The 13,187-nt window shown below is 41.4% G+C and overlaps 1 protein-coding gene across 1 annotated transcript; it reads left to right on the plus strand.

The window, feature by feature from the left end:
- The first annotated feature begins 246 nt into the window (after positions 1–246).
- On the plus strand, positions 247–12,983 carry LOC112263090 (ectonucleoside triphosphate diphosphohydrolase 2). The gene is made up of 9 exons (XM_024439085.2): positions 247–489; positions 4,159–4,276; positions 4,930–5,080; positions 5,280–5,439; positions 5,607–5,834; positions 6,201–6,470; positions 8,589–8,708; positions 10,093–10,227; positions 12,189–12,983. Exons 1-9 carry the CDS (start codon positions 274–276, stop codon positions 12,393–12,395), a joined length of 1,605 nt encoding a protein of 534 aa, XP_024294853.1. The 5' UTR covers positions 247–273; the 3' UTR covers positions 12,396–12,983.
- The last annotated feature ends 204 nt before the right edge of the window (positions 12,984–13,187 follow it).

Genomic DNA, 13,187 nt, shown 5'->3' on the forward strand with positions numbered 1-13,187 from the left:
TTTGGATACCTATTACTTACCCTCTGAGTGAGTATCCAAAACACAATTGTATTTGCTCCCCTTTGGGATTTTCATCCTACTCAACACTGTCATTCAATCAAATAATATCTTCTCCAGAGTAAATTCAGGTTTTATCACTGGTGTGTTTACCACCGCTGTGGGTCCATCATGAAAAAATATCAAATTATTATCAGGGCATGTGTTGATAGGACAATGGATCTGGCCAAGCCCACATCTGCACTCTCCCACACAAGCCTTTCGCTTTCTTCATGCATGGGCTCGCTGTTATTCTTATTTTTCCTGGCACCGGCTGTGGCACCAGTAACTGGCTCGTTTTGTCGGTCTCTGTGTCAGAAGCGACAGGGCAGCCTCATGAGTACCCAGTACCGTCAAGTCATAGCCCCGGCCGTGTTCCTGCTACTGGGAATAGCAGGGATTCTACTGGTCGTCATCCCGATTGACGACGTGAGGGAACCTCCACAATTCATGGTAATAACGTTCGTTACCTTTTCTCATGTTTACGGGTGAGAAAATGAAAGTAGTTACCGTATTTGCATACACCTGTCGATGGGTGGTTTAGCCAATAATTTCACGACATAGTCTAGATAAAATTAGAGAAAATAACGTTAGGGCTAATGTGATAACAGTATTATATAATCTTTCTTAATCATTGCAGGGACTGATCATTACACAGGTTGTTTAATTAAAGCACCAGTTGGTGCCAACTGTTACAAATATAATATTGTCTGTAGGCTATAGCCCTACAGCTGGCTTGTAGGACTGAAAAACTGAAAATATGTTGGTTATAATGTTATGAAGGCATGCGATAATAGAGGCTAGGAAAACAGGACTATTTTTTGCTAACATAAGATATAATAGCATTTAGCCTACTATAATAACATTTGTAAACAATATTCTTGATGTTTTTGCACTATGGGTTGGGTAGGTTACTTTCTAAATGTAATCAGTTAAAGTTACTAGTTACCCAAACTCAGTAATGTAAAATGATTACATTGTTACTTTAAGATTACTTTCCCCTTAACAGGTATTAGAAGAAGGCAAAAATATACAGTACCAGACAAAATTTTGGATGCACCTACTCATTCAAGGGTTTTTCTTCATTTTTAAAATATTTTCTACATTGTAGAATAATAGTGAGGACATCAAAACTATGAAATAACACATATGGAATCATTGTTTGGGGTGGCAGGTAGCCTAGTGGTTAGAGCATTGGGCCAGTAACTGAAAGGTTGCTGGATCAAATCCCTGAGCTGACTAGGTATAAATCTGTCGTTCTGCCCCTGAACAAGCCAATTTCCCTGGTAGGCCGTCTTGTAAAGAACAATTTGTTCTTAACTGACTTCCCTAGTTCAACAAAGGTTTCTTGTAGTAACCAAAAAAGTGATAAACATATCAAAATATATTTTAAATGTGAGATTCTTCAAAATAGCCACCATTTACCTTGATGACAGCTTTGCACACTCTTTGCATTCTCTTAACCAGTTTGTTGGGAACGGATTACAGTTACATTTTTTTTGTAATCCATTACATTACATGTAATCCATTACTCCCCAACTCTGGGGGTCACTGGGAAACCACCCAGGACTACAACTCAACTGTTATTCCAAAGTCTTTATCAGGGGTCCATTCACCAACTTGCTATTCCTCACATTTAAATCCGTGTTTTTTTTATCCACTGTTTGATTTGAATGTGGGTTTAATGTTGCTTTCCCTCTTAACACAAAGGAGCAGGGGGAACTCCTAAAGTGGTGATGATATGCATTGCCGCAGGGTTCAGAGTTCTGCATTAGTGCATCACAATTGCAATTCATATCCAAGCTATTGTTTGTCAATTGAAGACTTATACTGAACAAAAATATAAAAGCAACATGCAACAATTTCAAAGATTTTACTGATATACAGGCCCTGATCTATGGATTTCACATGACTGGGAATACAGATATGCATCTGTTGGTCACAGATTCCTTAAAAAAAGGTAGGGGCGTGGATCAGTAAGTATCTGGTGTGACCCCCATTTGCTTCATGCAGCGCGACACATGTCCTTCACATAGAGTTGATCAGGCTGTTCATTGTGGCCTGTGGAATGTTGTCCCATTCTTCTTCAATGGCTGTGCGAAGTTGCTGGATATTGGCAGGAACTGGAACACGTCGTCCACGGAAACTGGAACACCCTTCATGTAACAAGACACCATACACACCCAAAAATGCTCAATTGGTCATATGTCTCATGAGTATGCATTCCATGTAAGAACTGGGACATTTTCAGTTTCCAGGAATAGTGTACAGATCCTTGCGACATGGGGCCATGCATTATCATGTTGAAACATGAGATAATGGCGGTGATGAATGGCATGACAATTGGCCTCAGGATCTCATCACGGTATCTCTGTGCATTGAAATTGCCATTGACGAAATGCAATTCTGTTCATTGTCCGTAGCTTATGCCTGCCCATATCATAACCCCACCACCACGAGGCACTCTGTTCACAACATTGACATCAGCAAACCGCTTGCCCACACTACCCCATACATGCTGTCTGCCATCTGCCCGGTACAGTTGAAACCGGGATTGATTTGTGAAGAGCACACTTCTCCAGCTTACCAGTGGTCATCGAAGGTGAGCATTTTCCCACTGAAGTCAGTTATGATGCCGAGCGGCAGTCAGGTACAGATCATTGTGTGGACGCAAGCATGCAGATGAGCTTCCCTGAGACGGTTTCTGACAGTTTGTGCAGAAATTCTTTGGTTGTACAAACCCACAATTTCATCAGCTGTCTGGGTGGCTGGTCTGACGATCCCGCAGGTGAAGAAGCCAGATGTGGAGGTCCTGGGCTGGCGTGGTTACACGTGGTCTACGGCTGTTAGGCCGGTTGGACGTACTGCCAAATTCACTAAAACAACATTGGAGGCTTCTTATGGTAATTTAATGTTAATTTCTCTATCTGGCAAATGCTCTGGTGTATATTTCTGCAGTCAGCATGCCTATTGCACACTCCCTCAACTTGAGACATCTGTGGCATTGTGTTGTACAACAAAACTGCACATTTTAGAGTGGCATTTTAAAGTCCCCAGCATAAGGTACACCTGTGTAATGAGCATGCTGTTTAATCAGCTTCTTGATAATCAATCCACCTGACAGGTGTGGCATATCTTGGCACAGCAGAAATGCTCACTAACAGGGATGTAAACAAATGTGTGCACACAATTTGAGAGGAATAAGCTTTTTGTGCTTATGGAACATTTTGGGGTTCTTTTATTTTAGCTCATGAAACATGGGACCAACCCTTTACATGTTGTGTTTATATTTTTGTTCAGTGTATTTTATGCCTCATTCAGTAGAATACGATTCATTCTTGGAATCTGTAGAAATAATGCTCTCTAAAGCGTCCCGAACCGGTTATATACAGTATATTCCCCATTACAAAGGCAATACAATAAACCACAAATGCAATATTATTTATACTATGGATATGCAAAATGTGTAGTTAAAAAGTTAGATCAAATTTAACAATTAAACGAAGACAGGTCAGAGACAAACAGATACTGAAACTTGGAGATGAGTAAACCAGCATTTCTGCAATTTGGCAATGCAATGCACCTGGACTGTACACTTGTTCATATACAGATCTGCCTGACATGCAGTATCTTGCCTAATAAACCCAACCTCAGAGCATACACTGGAAAACCTTTTTGAAATCAAGCCCAACTTCAAAGGGAAGCATAAAAGGAAGGGATGAAAGAGCAGAAAATAAATGAAAAGATGTAGAGAGAATAAAAGATATGCATGCCTCTTTTATTCAGCAAATGTTCTATTGTCCCTTTTGGTTACTTTTATCCTTTCTTTCTTTCTGTCCTCATCAGTTACTTTGGTGACCTTTTGTGGCCGTACTGTATTAATGAGAAACACATTTTGAAGGACCAGATGTTGGTCAGCGATACTTTGACTTTGGGAACCTTTCACTGTGCAGGGGAAGTAACACACATTTTGAAAATAAAAGCACTGAAATGTCAACAGGTGTAAGATGTACAATACATTTAAAAAGTACTGTAGTTTTGCCAGGTAAATTCTGAAACGTGTATTGCTTATTTACATTTAGTCTGTTTCTCTGATTTTTCCAACCGTTCTGTCTGTTTCAGTATGGAGTTGTCCTGGATGCTGGCTCGTCCCACACTGCCATGTACATCTACAAGTGGCCAGCTGATAAACAAAATGGCACTGGCATTGTCACTCAGCACAGCGAGTGCCATGTCAAGGGTAAGAGCGCTTTTGCTAATACATTATTAGGTATCAACCCCTAACACACCCACTAAAACTGAAGAGATTGCATATGTTAATGTGACACACACAATATCCACTTCGCCTATTTCAGGGAAAGGTGGAGCTATTACCATATTTCTCATACCTATCCATTCCAAATCTACATGAAATGCCTAGGGTAAGGGCTAGTATTGGATTTCGAATTCAGTAGTGTCTATCAGAGCCAGAAAGTCTGCCACTCATCCAGTGTTGGAGTGTTCTGGAAACTTTCACTTCTACTTACATTTTCCTCCAAAGGAATGAGGAATGACCGGTCAGAGACATTCATATTACAGAAGTGATTTTTCACAGTCATTATTTTTGTATAATTTCTGTTTAACTGAGTGGCCAGGTTCCTGTTTTTGTGCCATGTACGCTGTTTGCCCTCTACATTTCTTCCTCTAATACTAAAGTTTGGTTTCAGTTGAGCAGGTTACCATAGAAACACTTGTGAAATTGTATTCCATCCATTCAGATACATGTTCTCTCACGTGAAAGAAAAAAGGTCAGGCACAAGTCAAAATAGGCAGAAGTCATATGCACTTTGTGGTATTTCTTTTCTGATTCCTATTGTATTCTACTCTATTATTTTCTGTTGTATACCTACCCAGGAGGAGGGGTATCCAGCTATGCAGGTGAGCGAGGGGGTGCAGGACGCAGTCTGGAACCCTGTCTGGATCAGGCTTTGAAAGACATCCCCAAATCCAGACACCACCTCACCCCATTGTATCTGGGAGCCACAGCGGGTATGAGGCTTCTGAAGTGAGTGGGCAACACACCATTAAATGTACTTTCAGATCAGATACACAGTGCAATAGCATCTTCCATTCATGGATTATTTGAGCTGTCACATTAGAATGACTAATGAATGGCTTTATACTTAATATATGTTGGATAATGACAACATTTTGATAGGAACAGATCTAGACAATAATGTCTATTTCCTCTCTCTTTCCCACAGTATATCCAAACCCATAGAGTCAGAGAAGATACTAAAGGAAGTTGGCAGTAAGCTGCATACTTATCCTTTCGACTTCAGAGGGGCGACCATCTTGAGTGGACAGGAGGAGGGGGCATATGGCTGGGTCACTGTAAACTATCTGTTAGAGAACTTTATCAAGGTGAAGCTCCAGAGTCCACATCAGAGCCATTCAAGACAACTGAGGAATAAATGTTAAGCTGTGTTGGCAATGTAGATGAATAAGAAACATTGGTTTGTTTTTATTGTTTCTCAAGACCAACTGGCTGTCATTTAAATGTCCTTTTCATTCTTTCTTTTGTCACTTAGTATGGCTTTGCGGGGCATTGGCTTAGTCCTGGCAGAGATACAGTGGGTGCTCTGGACTTCGGAGGCGCCTCCACTCAGATTACCTTTGAGACTGCAGACGTGGTGGAGGACAAGAGTAACGTCATGGAGCTGCGTCTTTATGGTAGAGACTACCACCTATACACACAGAGCTTCCTGTGCTACGGCAGGGACCAGGTCTTACGCAGACTGCTGGCTCACTTGGTCAAGGTAACACACGTTCTCCTAAAACACAGTAGCATTTAAACATAGAATAGCATTCAAACACACAATCAAAGTGCATAATGATTGTAAAAACATAGATCAATGTTAGGCTCAAATATTGTACATCACAGGAGGTTGGTGGTACCTTATTTGGGGGTGAACGGGCTCACTATAATGGCTAGAGCGGAATCAGGGGAATGGTATCAAATACATCAAACACATGGTTTCAATGTATTTGATGCCATTCCATTTGCTCCGTTCCAGTCATTATTATGAGCCTTCCTCCCTTCAGCAGCCTCCACTGCAACTTATATCCATTTATCATGAGGATATGTCTACAGAGGTATGTCTTTTGTCTCCTCTGTCTCTCAGAATCAAGGTGCTGGGCCCCATGTATCACACCCCTGCTATCCAGCAGGTTTCAATGTCTCCATGAAGTTGGACAAGGTGTTTGACTCCCCATGCACGGCAGACCAAATGCCCACTCCCTACAGCCCCCAGGACCCCCTGACGGTGATTGGAACTGGGCATTACCAGCACTGCCTGGGCAACATGTCCAAGATATTCTCCTTTGACAGGTGCTCTTTCTCCAAGTGCTCCTTTGATGGAGTCTTTCAGCCCAACGTCACTGGTAGCTTCATGGTGAGGAGGATCCCCTGCATGGAACACACTTTAGGATCAATACATGGTTCACTGTCAGAATAGATCCCATGTTCTTTCAAATGTACACAGTATCCTAGTATTTAGTTCCAATGCATTCGGAAAGTATTCAGACCCCTTGACTTATTCCATATTTTGTTACATTCGGGGGGCTCCCGAGTGGCGCAGCAGTCTAAGGCACTAATTCTTAGAGCAAGAGGCTTCACTAACGTCCCTGTTTCAAATCCAGGCTGTATCATATCTGGCCGCCCTCAGGGAGTCCCATTGGCCGACGCACAATTGGCCCAGGTTTGGCCGGGGTAGGCCATCATTGTAAATAAGAATTTGTTCTTAACTGACTTGCCTAGTTAATTAAATATAAATAAATAATTACAGCCCATTTCTAAAATTGATTAAATATTTTTTCCCCTCATCAATCTACACACAATACTACATAATGACAAAGCAAAAACAGTTTTTTATAAATGTTTACACATTTATAAAAAACGTAAATATTACATTTACATAATTATTCAGACCCTTTACTCAGTACTTTGTTGAAGCACCTTTGGCAGCTATTAAAGCATTGAGTTGTCTTGGGTATGACGCTACAAGCTTGGCACACCTGTATTTGGGGAGTTTCTCCCATTCTTCTCTGCAGATCCTCTCAAGCTCTGTCAGGTTGGATGGGGAGCGTTGCTGCATAGCTCTTTTCAGGTCTCTCCAGAGATGTTCAATCGGGTTCAAGTCCGGGCTCTGGCTGGGCCACTGAAGGACAGTCAGAGACTTGTCCTGAATCCACTCCTGCATTGTCTTGGCTGTGTGCTTAGGGTCGATGTCATGTTGGAAGGTGAACCTTCAACTCAGTCTGAGGTCCTGAGCGCTCTGGAGTAGGTTTTCATTAAGGATCTCTCTGTACTTTTCTCTGTTCATCTTTCCCTTGATCCAGGGACTGGTCTACCAGTCCCTGCCGCTGAAAAACATCCCCACAGCATGATGCTGCCACCACCATGCTTCACTGTAAGGATGGTGCCAGGTTTCCTCCTGATGTGACACTTGGCATTCAGGCCAAAGTGTTCAATCTTTGTTTCATCAGACCAGAGAATCTTGTTTGTCATGGTCTGAGAGTCCTTTAGGTGCCTTTTGGCAAACTCCAAGTGGGCTGTCATGTGCCTTTTACTAAGGAGTGGCTTCCGTCTGGCCACTCAACCATAAAAGCCTGATTGGTGGAGTGCTGCAGAGATGGTTGTCCTTCTGGAAGGTTCTCCCATCTCCACAGAGGAACTCTGGAGCTCTGGCACAGTGACCATCGGGTTCTTGATCACCTCCCTGACCAAGGCCCTTCTCCCCCGATTCCTGGTGGTTCCAAACTCCTTCCATTTAAGAATGATGGAGGCCACTGTGTTTTTGGGACCTCCAATGCTGCAGATTTGTTTTGGTAACCTTCCCTAGATCTGTACCTTGACACAATCCTGTCTTGGAGCTCTATGGACAATTAATGGCTTGGTTTTTGCTCTGACATGCACTGTCAACTGTGGGACGTTCTTTAGACAGGTGTGTACCTTTCCAAATCATGTCCAATCATTTGAATTTACCACACAGGACATCACAAGGATGATCAATGGAAACAGGATGCACCTGAGCTCAATTTGGAGTCTCATAGCGAAGGGTCTGAATACTTATGTAAATAATTAATTTCTGTTTTTTATTTGTAATAAATTTGCACCATTTTTCTTCTTCATTTTTTTGCTTTGTCATTATGGGGTATTGTGTGTATATTGATGAGGAATTATTTTTATTTAATCAATTTTAGAATAAGGCTGTAACGTAACAGAATGTGGAAAATGTGTCTGAATATTTTCCGAATGCACTGTATGTACTTTGGTACGAGCTATTTAACAATAAGATGCATTGATTTCCTTTCAGGCAAGTATTTATTTGCTGACTTTTGGTCAGAACAATAGGGTTTTATGTTTTCATTCATAGGCTATGTCACTGTATGCCATTGTATGTAGACAAATCCCACAGCTGCATGAGATTAATTAGACAGGCTAATCCTCTGGGTATTGCTCTGATGTCAAGGGGCTGATTGAGCAATCTGTTTTATTTTCCTCTCCACAGGCGTTCTCTGCCTTCTTCTACACTCATGTCTTCCTGCAGCGCACCACTGGCATCACTGTAACATCCCCCACTCTACTGGAGGGAGCCACCCACACTGTCTGCAACATGGGCTATCAGGAAGTACTGTACTGCTGGGCTCAGCTGACTGACTCAGGCTATTCTTAGACAATTTATCTATGTCATAAACTTTGGTTGAAACAATGGTTTTCTCTTATTCTCACAACACTTAGAAAAAAAGGTGCTATCTAAAACCTAAAAGGGTTATTCGGCTGTCCTCATAGGAGAAGTCTTTGAAGAACCCTGGTTCCAGGTAAAACGCTTTTGGTTCCAGGTAGAACCCATTTGTGTTCCATGTAGAACCCTTTCCACAGAGGGTTTTACATGGAACCCAAAAGGGTTCTTTGTGGAAACAAAGAGGGTCCTACCTGGAACCAAAAAGTGTTATCCTATGGGTACAGTCAAAGAACCCTTTTGGAGACCTTTTTTTTAAGAGTGTACCGTGAATCTCGTATTACAGCAACTGAGTCAAATAGCATAAAAGGGTGGATGTTCTCCCAAATGTTGAATGCTGGGAAGAAAATATCTACTTAGGCTGTGAGAGTGAGCCTTAATTATGTTACCTGGAGGGTAGCAGGCACTGCACAGGATTATCAACTGAGTGAAAGGAGATATAATAGTCAGGGAATTTAATTCCATTACTGGTATTTTGGATGTTTTCTGAGAACTTATGAACATGTCCTGTTGATGTGTGTATCAAAGGAGGCAGGTGGGAGGAGCTATTGTAATGGCTGGAATTTTGTATTATTATTTATCGGGAGCCATTTGATTTTAGGGCTCCCGAGTGGCGCAGCGGTCTAAGGCAATGCATCTCAGTACTAGCGGCAGACACCCTAGTTGGAATCCAGGCTGTATCACAACCGGCCGTGATTGGGAGTCCCATAAGGCGGCGCACAATTGGCCCAACATTGTCCGGGTTTAGCCCGGTGTAGGCCGTCATTGTATATAATAAATTGTTCTTAACTGACTTGCCTAGTTAAATAAAGGTTACATCTAAAACCGAAAGGTTGCTAGATCGAATCTCCGAGTTGACGAGGTAAAAATCTGTTGTTCTGTCCCTGAACAAGGCAGTTAACCCACTGTTCCTAGGCCGTCATTGTAAATAAGAACTTGTGCTTAACTGACTTGCCTGGCTAAATAAAAAATATTGGGGAGAGCCGTTATGCTGTGAGGTGTTTTTTTAAACCAGGCTTGCTGTTCATTTACGCTATATGAGATGGGAGTTCCATGCAATCATGGCATGTATAATACTGTACATTTAATTTAATTTGTCTGGAATGGAATCAATGGAAACAAAGTGTTTAACTCCGTTCCATAGATTCCGTTACAGCCTTTACAAAGATCCCATCCTCTTATAGCTCCTCTCACCAGCAAGTGAACAGAGGAATACTAAGAATTCTATGAAATGAACATTGTCATCTTTTTCTAACCCCCCTCCACATAACAGATGCTAGAGAAGGCCCCAGACCAGAAGGGTCGTCTACAGGATTACTGTGCAGCCTCTGTCTTTATCCAGGTCCTCATGCTCCAAGGCTATGGCTTTGATGAGCTCTCCTTCCCTCGGATCTCTTTCCAGAGAAAGGTGAGCAACAAAGTAAACCTTATGAATGTTTGAATCTATTTCAATTAGGGATGCACGATATATCGGTGAACATATCGCAATCGGCCGATAAAGCCAACATCGGTATCGGCAGATGTCTCGTTAAACGACAGATGTGCAAAACCTATGTCAAAGCTGACGTGCATACCTATATAACGAAGGTAAATGACGTAATGACGCCACGTAAAATGTTGCGCTATACTGCAACACAGCATTCCTGAACTTGCCCACAATGTCTGCTGTGTGGATCGAGCAGTCAACAAGTCATTTGAAAGAGTAACAACATTTCAGTGAGACAGCTCAAAGGCGAAATCCATTACAGCCAAGATAATGATATTCATTGCCCTTGACAATCAACCGTTCTCTGTCTGGGTGATGTTGGTTTTCGCCGACTGGTAGAGCACCGGTTAACACTACCAAGTGCCTAATTTTCCGATGTTGCCCTACCGGAGTTACACAGTAATTGAGTCAGTTATTAGCTTCACAACATACATACTATGGAACGCGTTTGGGCCTGTGCATGTCAAGAAAAAGATACAGTAGCACTGTCAAAGCTGTACAAAAAAGTCAGCAAAACACTGCCCACGAACGATGTGTTTACAATACCGCGTTGGTAATTAAGCATAATTTGCTCGACCGCAAATACTCGGGTAGCTAGCTTTAGCTTGGTACCTAGCTAGCACCAATACAACCAGCCTGAAAACAATGACCAGCAAAAACTGCAGTCATTTTCATTATTCTTAGCAATGATTTAGAAATCCTTGTAAGTATTATCTAGGTTGCCACTTGTTGTTCGAATATTGAAATTAAACTTCAGTTAATTAAGATAAATAGCTAGCCAGCTACTTAACTCTGTTGCTCAAAGCTAACGTTATAAGCAGCCAATTAGCTTAATCTGGCTAGTGAGGCTCGACCGGACCAGGCTATGTGTTGTGAAGCTAGCCACAATAAGGATTAGGGACAATAGGTGGAATTTGCGGTTTGCCTTCAAAATAAAAGTATGTCATTGACAGTGATGCAAATGAATACAAATAGTAGAATTATGGCATACTTTTATTTTGGGGGGAAGAACATTGTTTGCATCCATGAGATAGCTAGCTTTAAAAAAAAAATGACCAGCACTGTAGGTGCGTGAGACAATTTTACCAGCATAATAGCATACGTATCGATGAATCGTTGTGACATGAAATACGAGTCATAGTGTAATTAATGTGTAATAACTCGGTAAAAAATGCATGAAAGCGTCATATTCAGGTCCTGATTGGTCAACAAGCTGATTTGACACGTCAAATAGTGTTATTTGACACGTTAAATAGTGTTAAATAGTATATTTTTGAGACTCAAAGACCCAAACGGCGTTCCTTAGAAATCCTGGTTGAGAATGAAAGGACTGAACAAATTAACAACGAAACAGCATAGGAAGTAAGTGAAAGAAATAGGTTTTGATTATGTTTCACTAGTAATGGGGACATACATAAATGGCAACAAAATAACGTTTTGGTCTGTGTGGTGCGTGTGTAACCTTTTATTTAACTAGGCAAGTCAGTTAAGAACAAATTCTTATTTACAATGACGGCCTACCCTGGCCAAACCCTGACGACGCTGTGCCAATTGTGCGCCGCCCTATGGGACTCCCAGTCACGGCCAGATGTGATAGATCCTGGATTCGAACCAGGGACTGTAGGGACGCCTCTTGCACTGAGATGCAGTGCCTTAGATTGCTGCATCCATGTGTGTGTGTTAACAATTTAACTGTACTAGAATGCTTAAACGTCCGCCTAAATGTTAAATATCGTATATCGGTATCGGCCAAAAATGTCATATTGGTGCGTCACTAATTTCAATGCAATAAAAGCTATTTCCATATAGATGTTTAATGTACCCATTGACTACTGTATTGAATTTGGAGTCCAGTTATGGTTTGATTTTCTTATTTTGTGCAGGCGGGAGACACCTCTATTGGCTGGGCCCTGGGTTACATGCTGAGTCTGAGCAGTCTGTTGCCAGGGGAGAGCATGGGACTGAGGAAGGCTCTGCGCCCCGAGGCCTGGGCTGGTCTCATCTTCCTCTTTGTCTTCCTCATCCTCATTGTGTCTGGATATCTTCTACTGAAGACCTGCCAAAAGAAGGACAGTGACAGCATCATCTAAGGTCTTCAAAGCACCATTTGGTTACTGTTCTCCCCAAACAGAATTATGCACTTATCAGTCCTAGAGTTTGTCATTCCAATGTCACATATTTTGTAGGAGGCTACAGGAGAACAGTGTATATCCAAATTTACAAAGAGATATTTAATTTGAAGTCAGATGTATTGTTGACCATTTATACTACATTTTGTACAAGTGTTTGATATTTGGTAATGTTTAAGTGATTTAATGTCATGTACTGTAATTCCAAACCATTCTATCTCGAGTACATGTTTTATAATCAAGGAAACTGAGGATAGATTTGTAGTAGCCTATATGCAGGTATGTGAGAGGTTAAATTTAAGTGCTTACAATGCTGTAATGCAAGTTAGCCATCTGAATTCATGAATTGTTTTTTTGTGCGGTTGTTAGACTGTGTTAACTCAGGACTCTGTTGTTTGTGTGTGTCATTCTTTGCTAGCATGTCATAACATTTTAAATGAGTTACATTTATTGCTTTTTCCTTGTTGATAATCTGTCATTTTGACAGACCATACCAAAGCAAGACTAAAAAGAAAAGGGAACCAAAATAATAAAAATCTATGAAAACCACAACTTATTATGTATTCTCTGGCTGATGTGACCTCTATGAGTAGTCATGCTGGTCATATCAATGTTTTGACATTGCGGTGACAGCTAAACATTTTGCTTTATTAAAAAAAAAAAAAAATTAATTGGAAAATCACTTCATAGAGTCCTTGAGACTTAGATAGTCTTGTTCATGTCCCTGTTGACTGTTCCTAATTCATGTTGTAT

Source organism: Oncorhynchus tshawytscha, linkage group LG12 (assembly GCF_018296145.1).
Source record: "Oncorhynchus tshawytscha isolate Ot180627B linkage group LG12, Otsh_v2.0, whole genome shotgun sequence".
In the NCBI taxonomy this organism is placed as follows: domain Eukaryota; kingdom Metazoa; phylum Chordata; class Actinopteri; order Salmoniformes; family Salmonidae; genus Oncorhynchus; species Oncorhynchus tshawytscha.

Coding starts and splice junctions, on each gene's coding strand:
- LOC112263090 (XM_024439085.2), top strand. CDS start 274: ATGGGCTCGCTGTTATTCTTATTTTTCCTGGCACCGGCTGTGGCACCA. Junction 5,081..5,279: donor GCGGGTATGAGGCTTCTGAA/GTGAGTGGGCAA, acceptor TCTTTCCCACAG/TATATCCAAACCCATAGAGT. Junction 8,709..10,092: donor GCAACATGGGCTATCAGGAA/GTACTGTACTGC, acceptor TCCACATAACAG/ATGCTAGAGAAGGCCCCAGA.